Source organism: Fusarium redolens (genome assembly GCF_020744475.1).
Source record: "Fusarium redolens strain MPI-CAGE-AT-0023 chromosome Unknown BKA55scaffold_16, whole genome shotgun sequence".
Classification (NCBI taxonomy): Eukaryota; Fungi; Ascomycota; class Sordariomycetes; order Hypocreales; family Nectriaceae; genus Fusarium; species Fusarium redolens.
Window position 1 is genome coordinate 492,642 of NW_025763679.1, and position 15,131 is coordinate 507,772.

A 15,131-nucleotide genomic window follows, 5' to 3' on the forward strand; every position below is an offset into this window, starting at 1 on the left:
TCTCTATGCCGGAGGTTTCAAACGCCTGTTAGCCTCTCATTTCTCGTTTTTTGGAAGGGTTAATGTCTTCCGGAGCGAGTTGCGTAACACTCTATGGTTATGTATGTTGGTTGTTACGAACTTGCGAATAACAAAAGAAAGAAATATTTGCCGGAATGCAACATCCAACGGCGAAGCTTTTCAGTGGCAATTCAAGTGATCCACTTGACCCCTCGACACCAGATATTGGGGATTTACTAGTATTATCGGTAGTTGAAAATCTTCAGGGGCTTGGCCATCGTAATATTCCAGCGTATTAAGATACAGATAGAGACATAAAAGACGTCTTATCTATTGTGGTTTGTGTCTTTTATGTTGATTTCTGAGCTGGCTCTGATACTGCACCGTGATTCCGTTCAACACAGACTCTACAGCCATGCGTCTCCTGTCATTTTCTCTCTTCATAGCGGCCCTAGTCGGGCTCGTTAATGCGGCCAACTTTGCTGAGCTAGCTGCTCAGCTCCCTGACTGCGATGTCAGTGACAGCCTACCACCCACTATCCGACTTTGACTAACAGCTAGACCAGATACAATGTGTGCAGCAAGCGATACCGCAGTCACCGTGTTCAATGACAAACACAACATGTCTCTGTACCGATCAGACATTTGCAGGCTTGACGCAGGCTTGCGTACTGAAGAACTGCACAGTCAAGGACTCTTTGAGTAGGATACCTGTCATGATAGCAATGAATAAGCACTGACCACTTCCTTACTACAGCATTGATGAGAGTTCAGAGCCTGGCTTGCGGTGTTCCTGTCAAAAGTCAACAGATGAAGTTCAGGCTCAACGCACTTGTTGCGTGTATCCTTGCCGAAATTTGTGTGATCCTGAGGATATACTCCAAATTAAAGATCTTTGGAAAGCTTGGTCCTGATGACTATGCAATTCTCATAGCAGGAGTATGTTGCCAATTCAATTCACAGATGTTCTCGCTAACAAGATGTCACAGTTTGCTACGGTGCCGTACATCTGGCTCGCCTGCAGACTCGCAGATCTTGGCTTTGGGCTCAACATTTGGGATATCACCCCATTCGAGCGCTTGTACGAACTGCTAAAGCTCTTCTGGATTGATCAGATCATGTACAGTGTTCACTTGTATAGCACCAAGATCTCGATTCTTTTCTTTCTCCGTGGTATTTTCACTACTTCCGAGTTCAAGAAGTTGACCGTGTCTATCGGCATCTTTGTTTGCTTGTGTGGTGCCGCTACCATGATCACCACTGCGCTGCAATGTCTTCCTGCTTCCTTCAATTGGACAAGCTGGGATGGCGAGCACAAGGGCCACTGTAACGATCTCAACTCACAGACTTATGCTTTTGGTGGAATCAACATGGCTTGTGATATCGTCATCCTAGTCTTGCCGATTAATCATCTTTGGAAGCTGCAGGTCAAAGGCCGACAGAAGATTCAGCTCTTCGTTATGTTCAGTCTAGGCATTGTGTGAGTTTCTATGACCCCGGAGCCTTGAATGCAAGCTAAAACATCACAGTGTCACCGTGTTTAGTATCATCCGTCTACCGTTCCTGATCAATTTGGGAAAGACGACTAACCCAACCTGTAAGTGACCAGAATCGAGATCCAGCGCAAAAACGCTAACACAAATGCCAGGGGAATACGTCGAAGTCACCATCTGGTCTATCTGGGAAACGGAACTCGGCATGGTTTGCGCAAGCCTCCCAGCCATCCGTCACCTCTTCAAGCATCTCTGGCCCAATGCCATGGCTACCATTGCCTCCAAGATGAGCTTCTCCAGCACAAACAAAGACTCCACACTTGACAAGAGTGCCGGAAGCTGGGGTGGCAGCCGTGGGGCTCGCTCCAAGACAGATAACAAGGAGTACTATGAGCTTGATGAGCGGAGTCTCATTGGCAAGGGGCCGGATCCTGCCACTAATATGAGCTCCACCAACGTTCATTCGATGGCGTAGACGCCCCTCTAGCTCTTTGAAGCATTTAGATAGTATTGTACACTTTCGATGTTGTTTTATTACATAAAGTTTATTGCGCCAACTCGGTGCGGTGTTTGGGTCACATTTAGATAGGCACGTTCATTCGTATAACAAAATTACTTCACACGCGACTTTGAGTAACGTTGCCGGGATTTATCTTCAAATACCTTGGTGTCGATCCTTTCCTACTGTCGTGTGTCTTTCAGAAGTCATGAGTGACTGGAATCTCTATTGTTCTGTCCAACCTATTGGCATGGAAAGGTCTCACTTGTGAGAGCTCTTGTCAGTCAAATATTCTGCACATGTTTCTACTGATCTGCGGTTTCCCACAGTTTCGATGCCATCCCCTAGCCCTGTGCTGTATTGAGCCCCTGGGATTAATACCCTGTCAACGATGTCTCACCAAGGCCCGGTCCTTGAGCCCACAGTGATCGGCATACAAGGAGCCACTAATGCCCGGGGACCGTTGAGAGTCTTCCATCGTTGCGGGCCGTTTAGAATCAAAACCCAATCTCAATGTTGCATCCTTAACAGGCATTATCTTGGATGCTCCCTCAACGGCGAGACCGAAACTGGCTAGCCAGGATGCAGAAGGAGAGACACTAGTAAAGTCAAAGACAGTTCATGTTTGCATTTAAGAAATGAGGGTCAAGACTGTTTTAACTTCCTGGATCCAATCTACCAGATATTTGGACTCACGGGGATTAGACTGACATGTTTTAGGGGCTCAATTCGTTTCTTTAATTTATTCAGTGTCAATGATTCCAGTAGTTGGGTGATCTGGGCTCTCAGTGCTTGGTAATGCTACGGTAAGTGCCGGGTTTGCTCTGATGCAACCTCGGATTCGCCTAATCCAACGTCCCCGCGACGAATACTACTCCGTTAGTGAGTGTCTCCTATCCAAGTTTGCAACTTTGCACTATTCATCCTGTCTTTTTAGGCTGCATACACTATGTAACAATAGTTATTCATATTTTTTCACTGCGTGTAGCGCTTGTCCCTTTTCCAGACCCACAATCGCATAGTGTCTGATTGTCTGATGTACTGCTGTTGGCAAGTCATCACCATCAGGTAGTACCATTGTGTGACTTGAAGTGACTCAATGACTCTAATGATACCAGAAAAAGATGGTAGTAAATAGGGTAAACAAATTGTGGGACATGATCTAAACGATATCTATGTTCCCATGCCTTATTCTATGCACAGCTCGCAAAACCCCCATGTTTCAATCCGCCAGCCACCCATCGCAAGGTTCTATGCCCCAATACAGCTCTTCACCAACCGGGGCCTGTTTCACTTGCATAACTAGTTATCCTATTATGGATTTCACTACCTTTAACAATGTCCCTATCAGTGCAGCTCAACTAATGTGACGAGATCTTTCAGGATGCAGAGCCCCATATCCCAAGACATCCATATTTCCGGATGGATTCCTTCCCTGCCCCTTCGTATGTCAAAGATGATCCAAATCTCTTCCACGTTTCTTACGCCGCAGGGGGTACTTTCCCGGAAAGCTCTGGCACCGGGGATCTCCTCAACGCACGTGCTAGGTTGGCGTCAACGGTCAGGCAGTTTCTTCCGTTCCTGGGCTGATCTCCCAGCTCAGGTGAACGGGCTGATAATGCACAGCACTATCTCGGTTGTCCTTGGAGAGTTTGCAGATAGGAGAATCATACACTATTACGTGCTGGTGGGCTGATGGCTAATCACTCGGGCTCCTCGAGTAAATCGTCCGGTACTCCGAGAGTCCCATTCACAGCCGGTATATGACTCTGATAAGGCTGCGTTTGACAGCATACCAGCATGTCATCTTAATTGGACTTGCATTTGCTTTCCGTATGCCCTTGAACTTTCATTCATTTCCGACCCCAAGTTATTGCCATGGTTGCTTCCGAGAAGAAGGCCTTTGAAAGGTCTGCTGGCCTGTCACTCACTCGCTTCTTGAGATTTATTTCCTCAGAATACCGAATTCTGTTCACACTCGTTTTTACTCTCAACCTTGTTGGCGTTATTATCTTCTTATGGCTATGGTTTCTTGATGGCCATGCCAATCCAAACACCTGCGGCCTCGCAACGGCGATAAATCTCGCCGTCAGTATTGTTATTCGAGAAGAGCATGTCGTCAACGGTCTATACTATGTCTTCACAGCATTTCCAAAAACATCACCACTCTGGCTAAGGTCGCGAATGGGCAAGATCTACCATCTTGGTGGTCTTCACAGCGGCTGTGGAGTGGCGGCCACATTCTGGTTTATCATGATGTCCATCGAGAAAACCAGCTTTTTCAATAACACCAAGGACCGAGATGCCGCCATGTGGGTTTACATTGTTATCATCTACATGTTGGACTGCCTTCTCATTTCAATGCTGGTCATGTCTTACCCCTCAGTACGTGCGAAGATCCACAATGCTTTTGAAGTTGTTCATCGACTGGCTGGCTGGTCTTCTCTCGCTCTTCTCTGGTGTCTTACCGTTCTCGATGCAACAATCAATACGAAGTCGGGTGATTCGCCTGCCGCGGCCGTCTTTTCAAGTGCACCAGTTTGGCTCGTGTTTATCTCAACCTGTTGTGTCATATCAACTTGGCTGAACTGTCGAAAAGTTCAAGTTGTCTCTGAGCGACTATCTTCACATGCCCTTCGAATGTACTTCGACTATACCAATCCTCAACCTGGAACGACCATTCGACTCTCATCTCGACCTTTGCTGGAGTGGCACGCCTTTGCAACTGTCAACAACCCAAAAGAGAATGGTTTCTCTGTAGTTATTTCAAACGCAGGGGACTGGACGAAGAAAGTCGTCAACGAACCACCTCGTGAGGTTTGGGTCCGCCGTACACCAACCTGCGGTGTCTTGCGTATTGCCCCGATGTTCAACAGCATTGTTCTTGTTGCCACTGGGTCCGGAATTGCACCATGCCTTCCGGTCATTCTTGCACAACAAACAAGGATAACTCTATTCTGGTCAACCCGAGACCCTCTAGAGACCTACGGGCCAAATATTGCTTCCATTATTCTTGGAATGGGAGATAATGCACATATTCACAACACTTCAACTATGGGCCGACCAAATACACTTCCTACAGTCCTGGACCTGTACAAGAAGACGGAAAGCGAGGCTGTAGTAGTAATCTCTAATCCAAAGCTGACGATCGACCTGGTCCTGGACCTGCAGGCTTTGGGAGTACCAGCTTTTGGGCCAATCTGGGATTCATAGATATTCTCAGGTCTCGTTTTTAGAGTATTGATAGAGTTACATCATCAGGTAGAATATTAGATAATACGCCGCTGCTTCCATCTGCTGCTTCACGGCTTCTATGACAGCATTGTAAATTAACACATTACACAACATTGATGTTTGCATCTCAATTTAGATCTTCATGAGAAATCAAGTGCCGAGTTCCAATGCTAGTCTTGGGAAAGTCTATTATAAGAGACCATTGATCAAGTAAAACTTTCTCAAGACAACGTGCAGGCACTGCCTCTTTCTTGACTGTCTTCTTTGTACATCCATGGCAACCTTATGAAAACAAGGATAAAAGACGGTTAAACATCTTCTTCCAAGTTTCTACAGTCTTCCAATACGACGTTACTTCTCACCGCCTTTGGAGTCCTCAGCCAGTATGATTCATCTCATCCTTCGTGATGCAATTCCATATTGCAGATCCCCCCTTCTTACTACTACCTGGCTCCAACGTGTTGGACCCCGGAACCCACAGCCTCAAAAAAGCTTGGGTCAAGCTAATCCGGCAGATGTTACATCGACCAGGTGGGTAAGCTTTGCTGGGTGACCCTCACCTCCATCCTTGCCTAGCTCAGCATTTCATCACAGTTCTCGTACCAAAATTCACTTGGCCGATCATTATTAGTTTGCTGCCTGAAACTCGTAGCCTCGGTGAATTTGAATTTTTCAGGGCTTGTACGCGTTTCCAACAAAACCTTGGGGCGGTGGCGGGCGTAGCTATGACGAAAATACGGTTGAAGCCATTCAATAAGTAGTCGAAGGTTCTCACTTAGATTTCACTGTTTTCATCTCATCCTAGTTCTTAACATATCTACTCTTGTCCTCTATAACGATCTTCTCTCTTATCATCTCCAAAATGACTAGCAGATCTGTCACTGTTACCAAGCGCTATAATGAGCCCTTTTCAATGCGACAGAGTTCGTCGCAATGCATGCAGGAGAAGCAAGCGACCCATCAGTCTGGTAACGACCCCTGAACCAACAGCACCCACTACCACATGTGACTGACTTGAGGTAGCATACAATGCAGAGACAGAAACGCCGAACCGCATGAAGAAGCTCGCTTACCATTTCGTCACATTATGCCTCTTCACCAAAAGTGATATGCCCACTTCCACCAGCATCAATACCACGTTCGCCATCGCAGGGATCCTGGCTGGTCCTGGCACCATCAGTAATGCCGACATTGAATGGACTGATATGGGTAAGGGCATTCTTGTTGCTCTCTACTTCACTTGGCATTTGACACTCTGCTTCAATCTCGGAAATCAGCGTCAGCCGCAGTCCGTCATTGAGGATGGCGTCAACAAGCCGTGGCGGCCCATTCCGGCTGGCCGCATCTCCCCTGAGCTGACACACAAATGGCAATTAGTCTCAATTGCTTCCCTCCTTGTTCTGTGCTATACCACTCTAGGGGCTTGGCAGGAGACTGCCTTTTACCTCTTCTGCACCTGGCTGTACAATGAGCGTGCTTGGGGTGACAAGAGCTGGTGGCAGCGCGCGCTAATGAACGCCTGCGGTATCACTACCAACCGTGTAGCAACTCTTCGGGTAGCTGTCACCGCCATCCAGGCCAATTCACATGAGAACTTCGAGTTCACCAACAAGGGCTTGGGCTGGTTCCTCATGTGCGCATCCCTTGTCTTCACTACCATCCAGGTTCAAGACTTGCGTGATCAGGAGGGTGACAAGTTGATCGACCGCCAGACCTTCCCCCTTATTCTTGGCGATGCACCAACACGCTGGATCACAGCTGTTGCTGTTATGATCTGGTCGCTGCTTTGTCCACTTTACTGGGGACTTGGGGTTGTCGGCTGTGCGGTACCCATTGCGACTGGGGCTATAGTCTCAGCTCATATGCTCATCTGCCGCTCTCGTGAGCGGGACCAAACAAGCTTTCGTCTGGTGGCAGCCTGGTGGGTGTCATTGTATTTCCTCCCCATGATGAGTGCGCGTGGGCTGTAGGCTTGGCATCTCATGCCCCCAGGAGTAAGACGTGTGGAGGAACTGGGTATTTACCCAAGATTGGGTTGAATACTACACTCGTTAGTTGTTTCATCAGACTTGGGTGTACTGGTAATGATGACTGTTGGAGGCGAATTGGTAACAAAAAGAGAGGCCACGGTTTGGGTAGATGTAGATTGAACTTACATAGATAGAATGGGCTATAGAAGTGAATTGAAAAGAGCATTGACGAGGCTCATGAAGTGTCAAACAAACAATGTTACCTTTTTGTTCATCTTACCCTCTAACTGCCTGGGGTCATTTTATGCAGCCTGTCAAATGCCCTTCATCTCATCTCTCACGCCCTGAAAGGGTCTTCGTCACAATGTCAGCTAAGACACAGCGGCAAATGCATCGCTGCGAGCTGGGCATCTCCATTCCGAGTGTCTCGTGATGCGCATATAGGAGAATTTTATAAGTGATCTCGATGTCTTCTTTGATCAGCCAAACGTAGTCTTCAGATCAGGATAGGAAGATCAAGTGATATTTCTGAGTCTCGGTTGAGCAACCATGGATATTGATATAATGATTGGATGAGTGAGCGTCTAATCTCATTGGTCACTCAAAGTGGGGTCGTCGCAACTCTTGGCTCAAGTCTGATCACGACAGAAAGAACTCTATTTAACCCGCTCAACCTCTTGCAACTTGTTCATCAGAATGGGCTTCGCCTGCGACCCGTGTTCCATCAGAAAAATAAAATGTAGTGGAGACTCGCCGTGCGAGCAATGCCAGGCGACGTCCTTATGCTGCTCATACGATAGGAAGCGCAAGAAGTCGGGTCCGAAAGGGCCCAGAAAGCGTACCAAAGAGGCGATCCTGCAGGCTCAGAGATCGGCAAAGCACACAAGAACCAATATTGATGGTAACAATTGGGCGCAAGACGTGGCTCAAGCTCCTCCATCAGCGCATCAAAATGGATCGCCAAATAGCCTGCGCAGTGGCGGCTCCCAGAGTCCCCAAGGTGCCCAGGATATGACGATTGTTAACTATGATGGTCGGATACCGATGTCATCCTTCAGCTACTATTTGAACATATACCACGACTGCTTATATGTTGTATGGCCCGTCATAGACCATGAAGTTCTTCTCACCCGTCTCCGCAACCCCGATAGCAAGATTGCATATGCCCTTGCTGCATCAATATGCTCAGCAACACGAGCCCAGCTTCGCCGTTCAAATGATGATGCAGGCCCTTCAACCTACCAAATGGCATGCGAAGCTGAACAATCTCGTCTCATGCTCGATTACCCGAAACATCAATTCATCGATGGGCTGTTGACATGTTTCTTCCTCCATGTCTTCTATTCTAACACGGGACGAATCACTAAGTCTACGCTCCTTCTTCGAGAAGCCATCGCATATGCACATATCCTTGGAATTCATCAAGACTTGTTCTATACTGATTTGGACCACGATACGACCCAGTATCATCTTCGCATCGCGTGGATCTTGTTCATCACAGATAGGTGAGTACTGAGTCTCTCTCAAGCTTGCTCTCTATAGACATACTGACATGCCTCCAGGGCTCACTCCCTTCAACACGATCTACCTCCTACGTTTAAGCTCAGTCCGACGCTCCCAGAGCTTCAGCCACATCAGGATGCAGGGCTTGGTTCAGCATTCTGCAGTTTATGCAGGCTTTTCCAAGCTTTTGACGACGCCTGTCCTCCAGACGTGAGATCAAAGCAGGTTGGCTTCTTGGGCGCCATCAGTTCACAACTGAGGGCGCGGCATCCTCTCCCGCTTTGCGACAATGAGATACAGCGAGCTGACATCGTTGTGACTGACTCTTGGCTACGCGTCGTGCTATGGAAAGCGGCAATCCCATACGTTGACGCAAATACTGACCCGAACGACCAAGGGCTGAGTGTCTCATTTCCTACGTCAGTGGCGAGAGATTTACTGGCGAAACTGACCACTTTGTCCTCCTGCGCTCTTGAGACCCATGGTCCGGGAATGGTAAGCATCTATTACACTTACTCTCGTCAAAATGCTGATCTGGACCAGATGTCGAAATTGTTTGAAGTCGCAAACTCGGTGGCAGACGTCATCATCTGCGCTCCTGACCTCGCAGACGTTGATTCGGCTCATGTTGGTCCTCGAGATATCCTTTGCGCCCTGAGCAGCTTGATAGCCTCACTACGAACGACGGCCAACCCTGCGCTTCTCGCCCTGTTACGAGAGAAGATGATGGCCTGTGCATTGGATCAAGCAGGGCCAGGGAGAGTTCTGCAGATCGCGGATGTGCCGGATGAAGATCTACAAGCTGAAGAGATAAATCTAGTAGACTAGAATGCGACGTCAACGGCCATGATTCACGACTAGTAGTTATTAAAGTATGGCGAGGCATCATTGAGCTTTTAAGCGTAAAGCATAAGAACTCCTTTCATTCCGGTACTGACTATATCTCACCTATTCTGAATTATGAATATATCCAAATGCACAACAATTCATAATGGTTTTCACGCAAGGCTTCATACATAAAGTCTCTTGCAAGTTCCCTTTCTAATTAAGCCTCGCAATCAGACGCCCTCAAACGTGTTCCGCTCCAGCCGTCATGCTTTCGGCCTCAACTGATTTGCGTAGAACCCCCTTTGAAGCCTCTGAGTGAACAGGGTCCGCAGCAATGCCATCAAATACAACTGCGATTTCCTCCAAAGTTCTGCCCTTTGTTTCAGGGAACAGGAACCAGATAGTTGGCAGCATAGCCGCCAGTGTGGCGATGTAGACGAAGTAGAACTTCCACTCGATAGCTTCAAGCGCGATGGGGTTGACGTATTCTAGTAGCAAACGTTAGCGGTAATTCTTCCAGTATCATTGAAGGGAACTTGCGGTTGAAGAAGCCAGCGGCGAACACAACAGTCAAGTTGATGCTTAGTCCCTTGGATCTCAGGTCGAATGGTAGGATCTCGACGGGGTAAGCGATGGACAAAGGCGTGAAGGCAATGTCGTAGAAGCCAAAGAAGATGAAGAGGAACGCAACCACGCAGTATCCTGCGACTTTAGTGCCGTGCTCGGCGAAAACAGCTAAGAGAGCTGTGACAACGATGAAACTGATCAGCATGCCGCTGGTTGACAGAAGCCACAGTGGTCGACGACCATATCGTTCGGCAGCCATAGCTCCCAAAGCAGCTAGAATGGCGTTCCAAACTTGAAGGCCAAGATTGATGCCAGCTTGTGAGACTGGGTCTGTGACTCCAACGCTCGTCAGAATAGGTGCGAGGTAATAGGAGACGATGCCTAGCTTGAGTCAGTAAACATACTTCAGTCATTCCCTTGGTTCACTTACCATTTCCAGCCCATTGAATCATAAAACCGACCAACACACAGATCAAAAGCCTGTGGCGGTTACCCTTGGTCTTGAAGAATGACATGAATCCGATATTCTTCTCCATTTCGCGCTCTTGATTGATAACAGTGCAGATCTCCTTGAACTCAAAGTGAACAAGTTCATCCTCAGCATCACCATTTGCGTGGTACTTAATGAGCATTGCGAGGGCTTCATCACGTTTGTTCTTGGAGATCAACCATCTAGGGGACTCGGGGATAAAAGTCAGACCGATGAGTTGGAGGGTTGGAAAGAAGGCCTGGAACAAGACGGGAATTCTCCAGCTCCAGCTTCCACTCATGTGTAGTGTTCCAATAGTAACGACGGCAGAGAGAATGGCGCCCCAGAACCAGATGGCTTGGAACATGTTGGTGACGTTGGCGCGGTGTCTTGGGTGAGCGATCTCGGTGGTCAGAGGCGGGGCCGACGTTTGTGCGAAGCCAAGGCCGATACCAAGCATGATCTTGGTTCCCAGGAATGCCCATGGTCCATTCGTAGAAGCTTGGATTATAGCTGCTGCGATCATGATGGAAGAGCCGAAGGCGATGGTGAAGCGGCGGCCCATCCAGTCACTGAGGTATGCAGCTGGGATGAAGGCGGGGAGTCCCCCCAGACTGATGCCGGCAATTATGAGTCCAAGGATACTTGTGCTGACGTCTCCGATATTGTCGTGCCCTGAAATATGTCAGCGGACGTTGAGTGTAGAAGCACAAGAACTTACATTGTTTGATAGTCAAGAGTCCATTCATAAGACTTCCGTCAAAACTGGCGATGGGTCAGTACATACTGTCAACACGACAGAGGCAGGAAAGAACATACCCATTGGCAGCAGCAGATGCAAACATGAACCCAATGCCGATGTTAAGCTTTCTCAGGCCAGGGTCGTGCATCCAGTTCTCGTTCGTGTTGTTTCTGTATCGCTTATAGACAGCATCGCCTGGGTTACTTTCTGGAGAGGATATGACAGCCATGATGACGCTGTACGAATGATGGAGTTCTTGACAAATGTGTAAGGGGGGAAAAGAGTTCTGGTGGTAATCGGGGTCAGAAATGCTGACTGTCTTGGGTGTCTGAATTATAAAATAAGAGCCTTGCGATGTGATTTTTCAAGACTTCTTTGTGAGCAATGCTGATTTAGATAGAGAGTTTGGGCACTCACATGGAGCAATGCTGAGCTTATATATGTGTTTTCTGAGTTGAAGCATCGCCGAAGACCAAGTCACTTAACCATCAGCCCATACGTGACTGGTGACCTTCGGCTTTCGGATCATGAGAAAAGTTTTTAAGGTCTAGAATAAACTAACAGGGGAGGTCACCCCATGGAGTCAGATGCTATTCCCCAGCTTTCCTCCACAAAACCCGATGAATTCTCTTGTTGTCAATCTGGGGTTGAGCATCAGCTGAGCTAATTGGCGGAAGGAATTTCGGAAAGATTAGACTTGCCCTCATTAAGTGGGTCTTGACTATCGGAAAGATTCTCGGCAGGTTTTGGAAAGATTCTCGGGAGAATTAACAAGAGACAGCGCATGTGTTGGACGCATCATGTGTCCCTCTGCGGGCAGATTCTCGGTGATGACAGCGGAATCTCCATCGTGGCGTTCTTCACCCATGTTCAAATAGCCTCTGTCATTCCACCATGGACTCCCATTCATCTTCATTCACGCAAGCAAAATCATCAGTCATGCCCTCTGCAACGCAAGAAATCTCTAGCCCCGTCAGCGAGGCTTGGTGGAAGGAGGCTTCTGTCTACCAGATTTATCCTTCATCTTTCAAGGACACAAACAGCGATGGCATCGGTGACATTCCTGGTGTGATTGAGAAGCTAGACTACTTCAAGAACCTCGGTGTTGATATCGTTTGGCTATGTCCCGTTTATCCGTCGCCTCAGGTTGACATGGGCTACGATGTAGCCGACTACTGCGATATCGACCCGCAGTATGGGACCATGGCTGACGTCGAGCGGCTCATCGATGGTCTGCATTCAAGAGGTTTGAAGCTACTGATGGATCTTGTGGTCAATCATACCTCAGACAAGGTCAGGCAACAGTCACAGCGGACTTGGTACTCGCTAACACCATGCACAGCACAAATGGTTCCAAGAGTCCAAGTCGTCCAAAGACGGCCCTTACCGAGACTGGTATATCTGGCGAAAGCCTCGATACGATGAGAATGGAGAGCGACAGCCACCCAACAACTGGCTCTCCTATTTCGGAGGTACGTATTCTCAAAGGTTTTCGGGTTTTCTCGACGCTAACACGAGACGCTACACAGGCAGTGCATGGGAATACGACTCCGCCACTGATGAGTATTATCTCCATCTTTTCGCCAAAGAGCAGCCCGATCTCAACTGGGAGCATGCTCCCGTGCGCGAGGCCGTGCATGATATTATTCGTTTCTGGCTGGACAAAGGTGTTGATGGATTTCGGTAAGTCCCTCGCGTTCATGGCTTTGAAGCACACAACTAACTTGGTAGAATGGACGTGATCAACTTTATCAGCAAACAGGACGGGCTACCCGACGCCACCGTCAAGGTTCCTGGAGCCAAGTACCAGTGGGGCGACGAGCATTACGCCTGCGGTCCTCGACTGCATGAGTATCTTCAGGATATTGGAAAGATCCTCAAAGAGTATAACGCCTTCTCCGTTGGTGAAATGCCCGCAGTTCAAGACCCCAAGGAAGTCATCAAGAGTGTTGGTGAAAGTCGCGGCGAGCTGAACATGATCTTTAACTTTGAAATGTAAGTTAAGATCAAACCCGACAGACTGCTATCAATTTTAACTTTACGCAGCGTGGATATGGATCATGGCGATGGAGGAAAGTTCTCGCCACGCAAATGGGAGATGCAAGACCTGAAGAAGATTGTCAACAAATGGCAGACATTCATGTACAAGAACAAGGGCTGGAACGCCTTGTACCTCGAGAATCACGACCAGGCAAGGACAGTGTCGAGATGGGCGTCCGATAAGCCCGCCTACCGAAGTCTGTCAGCCAAGATGCTGGCCACATTCCTGTGCTTCCAGAGCGGTACAGTCTTTGTCTACCAGGGCCAGGAACTGGGTATGGCCAACATGCCCGCGGACTGGGAGATGACTGAGCATCGAGACCTGGAAACATTGAACCACTGGGAAGAGTAAGAGATTTCTCATCCGCGCTGGTGGGCGGTCGATAACCTGTGACCAGATTGAAACAGACAACAGGATCTGATGCGGCAGTCCTGGAGATTGCACGCAAGGAATATCAACTTAAGTCTCGCGATCATGCGCGAACTCCAGTGCAGGTAAGCACAAACGCTTTGCAGGATCGGGAGCCCCGTCTAACACGATGCCAGTGGGATTCTTCAACCAACGCGGGCTTCTCGACAGCAACACCGTGGATCAGAGTAAACGACGACTATAAGGAGTGGAATGCCGCCGCTCAGGTCGCCAAGCCAGATAGCGTGTTTGAGCACTGGAAATCCGCACTTGCGCTTCGAAAGGAACTGAAGAACATCATCGTCTATGGAGACTTTGAGCTTCTTGATGAAGATAACGATGATGTTTTTGCGTATGCGCGATCGAATGGGACACAAAAGGTTGTCATTGTTTGCAACTTCCGAGAACGAGAGATTTCTTGGTCCCCTCCGGTCGATTTACAGTCGGTCAAGGTTCTGCTTTCTAACTATCCGGAAGTTAATATGTCGCAGAAGACAGTTAATCTTCGTCCCTTTGAGGCTTTCGTTTGTCAACTACATTAGACTCCAGATACTTTGACCCAAGCTCAATCAGTATTTAAAAATCGGTGCCTAATTGAACGCAAAACTACAGTGAATTACGCCAGAGAAAATGAAGTTTTACCTGACTTGGGCAATTTTGAAGGCGCATATGACAGATTGGGAGCTTCACATTTGGTGAAAGCTCGATGAAGCATCAGATCAGTAGGAATATGAATAGTAATTTGCGATTCAGCTTGCACCAATAGCTATTCCTCCGCTTCGGAGATCTCCCCGAATAGCTCAGCTGGAAGAGCGTTCGGCTGTAACTGTTAACTGACACCGAAAGGTCACTTGTTCGATCCAGGTTTCGGGGAACCATCTTTTTGACGTTTTTAACGACAAGCGCAAATCCAGATTATAGTGTACACCGTCAGTAAAGTCTATCAAATTACAGTCCTAATCAGGCTCTATTTTTATCTGAACCTTTTTGAGTGAGTGGAAGAGCTTACACTACAGAAGAGCAGAGCTGTGCCGATGTTTCCCCGATAGTTCGCGAATCCCCTCCTCGCGTAACGCGTTATACTTCTCACTATGGCGTACGTGGTGCCGTGTGAATACTTCAATGGGCACAATGAAGATGCAATGCGCTATTTCAACAATTGAATGCTATCCAACCTTTGCGGTCACACGGATCCTCGCCCGGCGCATGTGCAGCTTTGCTACTTACGTCATCGTTTCTACGTTGCGCCCGATCGTTTTGCTAACCTCAAACTCCAAAGCAGAGCCGCCCTACGTGTCTCTTACGATTCCCTTCGCAAAAGCTACTATATGCTGTCTTCCTCTTATCATCCGGTTGTATTGAGTACTCGAATGCGCG

General features: G+C 48.1%; 5 protein-coding genes and 1 non-coding gene across 6 annotated transcripts; 5 read left to right on the plus strand and 1 right to left on the minus strand.

Moving 5' to 3' along the window:
* Positions 1 to 415: 415 nt before the first annotated feature.
* On the plus strand, positions 416 to 3,064 carry BKA55DRAFT_521196 (uncharacterized protein; the record flags this gene model as incomplete). The annotated part of the gene is made up of 9 exons (XM_046188491.1): positions 416 to 514; positions 567 to 702; positions 758 to 939; positions 990 to 1,480; positions 1,617 to 1,964; positions 2,267 to 2,271; positions 2,524 to 2,599; positions 2,698 to 2,764; positions 2,999 to 3,064. The coding sequence occupies 9 exons, from the start codon at positions 416 to 418 to the stop codon at positions 3,062 to 3,064; spliced, it is 1,470 nt and encodes a 489-aa protein (XP_046045020.1).
* Positions 3,065 to 3,870: 806 nt separating this feature from the next.
* BKA55DRAFT_521570 (uncharacterized protein) lies at positions 3,871 to 5,205 on the plus strand (the record flags this gene model as incomplete). Its single annotated transcript, XM_046188520.1, has 1 exon — positions 3,871 to 5,205. The coding sequence occupies one exon, from the start codon at positions 3,871 to 3,873 to the stop codon at positions 5,203 to 5,205; it is 1,335 nt and encodes a 444-aa protein (XP_046045021.1).
* Positions 5,206 to 6,088: 883 nt separating this feature from the next.
* Positions 6,089 to 9,707, plus strand: BKA55DRAFT_741904 (UbiA prenyltransferase family-domain-containing protein; the record flags this gene model as incomplete). The annotated part of the gene is made up of 5 exons (XM_046201489.1): positions 6,089 to 6,194; positions 6,250 to 7,147; positions 7,997 to 8,701; positions 8,759 to 9,194; positions 9,243 to 9,707. 5 exons carry the CDS (start codon positions 6,089 to 6,091, stop codon positions 9,525 to 9,527), a joined length of 2,430 nt encoding a protein of 809 aa, XP_046045022.1. The 3' UTR covers positions 9,528 to 9,707.
* On the minus strand, positions 9,708 to 11,912 carry BKA55DRAFT_741905 (general substrate transporter). The gene is made up of 6 exons (XM_046201490.1): positions 11,723 to 11,912; positions 11,383 to 11,675; positions 11,285 to 11,328; positions 10,525 to 11,238; positions 10,068 to 10,475; positions 9,708 to 10,015 (listed from the first exon to the last, which is right to left on the minus strand). The coding sequence occupies exons 2-6, from the start codon at positions 11,532 to 11,534 to the stop codon at positions 9,768 to 9,770; spliced, it is 1,566 nt and encodes a 521-aa protein (XP_046045023.1). The 5' UTR covers positions 11,535 to 11,675; positions 11,723 to 11,912; the 3' UTR covers positions 9,708 to 9,767.
* A 177-nt stretch (positions 11,913 to 12,089) lies between these two features.
* BKA55DRAFT_578707 (glycoside hydrolase superfamily) lies at positions 12,090 to 14,364 on the plus strand. Its single transcript, XM_046193754.1, has 7 exons — positions 12,090 to 12,598; positions 12,648 to 12,777; positions 12,835 to 12,988; positions 13,037 to 13,300; positions 13,352 to 13,693; positions 13,744 to 13,840; positions 13,892 to 14,364. Exons 1-7 carry the CDS (start codon positions 12,200 to 12,202, stop codon positions 14,294 to 14,296), a joined length of 1,791 nt encoding a protein of 596 aa, XP_046045024.1. The 5' UTR covers positions 12,090 to 12,199; the 3' UTR covers positions 14,297 to 14,364.
* Positions 14,365 to 14,543: 179 nt separating this feature from the next.
* On the plus strand, positions 14,544 to 14,628 carry BKA55DRAFT_t247. Its single transcript has one exon. It is a non-coding gene; the product is annotated as a tRNA-Tyr (tRNA).
* Positions 14,629 to 15,131: the final 503 nt, after the last annotated feature.

Excerpts from the sequence above, each read along its gene's own strand:
- BKA55DRAFT_741905 (XM_046201490.1), bottom strand. The coding sequence starts at position 11,534 with ATGGCTGTCATATCCTCTCCAGAAAGTAACCCAGGCGATGCTGTCTAT. Across the intron at positions 11,239-11,284 it reads ACTCTTGACTATCAAACAAT|GGCACGACAATATCGGAGAC; the intron begins GTAAGTTCTTGT and ends GACATATTTCAG. Across the intron at positions 10,016-10,067 it reads CGCCGCTGGCTTCTTCAACC|AATACGTCAACCCCATCGCG; the intron begins GCAAGTTCCCTT and ends GTTTGCTACTAG.
- BKA55DRAFT_578707 (XM_046193754.1), top strand. The coding sequence starts at position 12,200 with ATGGACTCCCATTCATCTTCATTCACGCAAGCAAAATCATCAGTCATG. Across the intron at positions 12,599-12,647 it reads TCAATCATACCTCAGACAAG|CACAAATGGTTCCAAGAGTC; the intron begins GTCAGGCAACAG and ends CACCATGCACAG. Across the intron at positions 12,778-12,834 it reads CTGGCTCTCCTATTTCGGAG|GCAGTGCATGGGAATACGAC; the intron begins GTACGTATTCTC and ends GACGCTACACAG.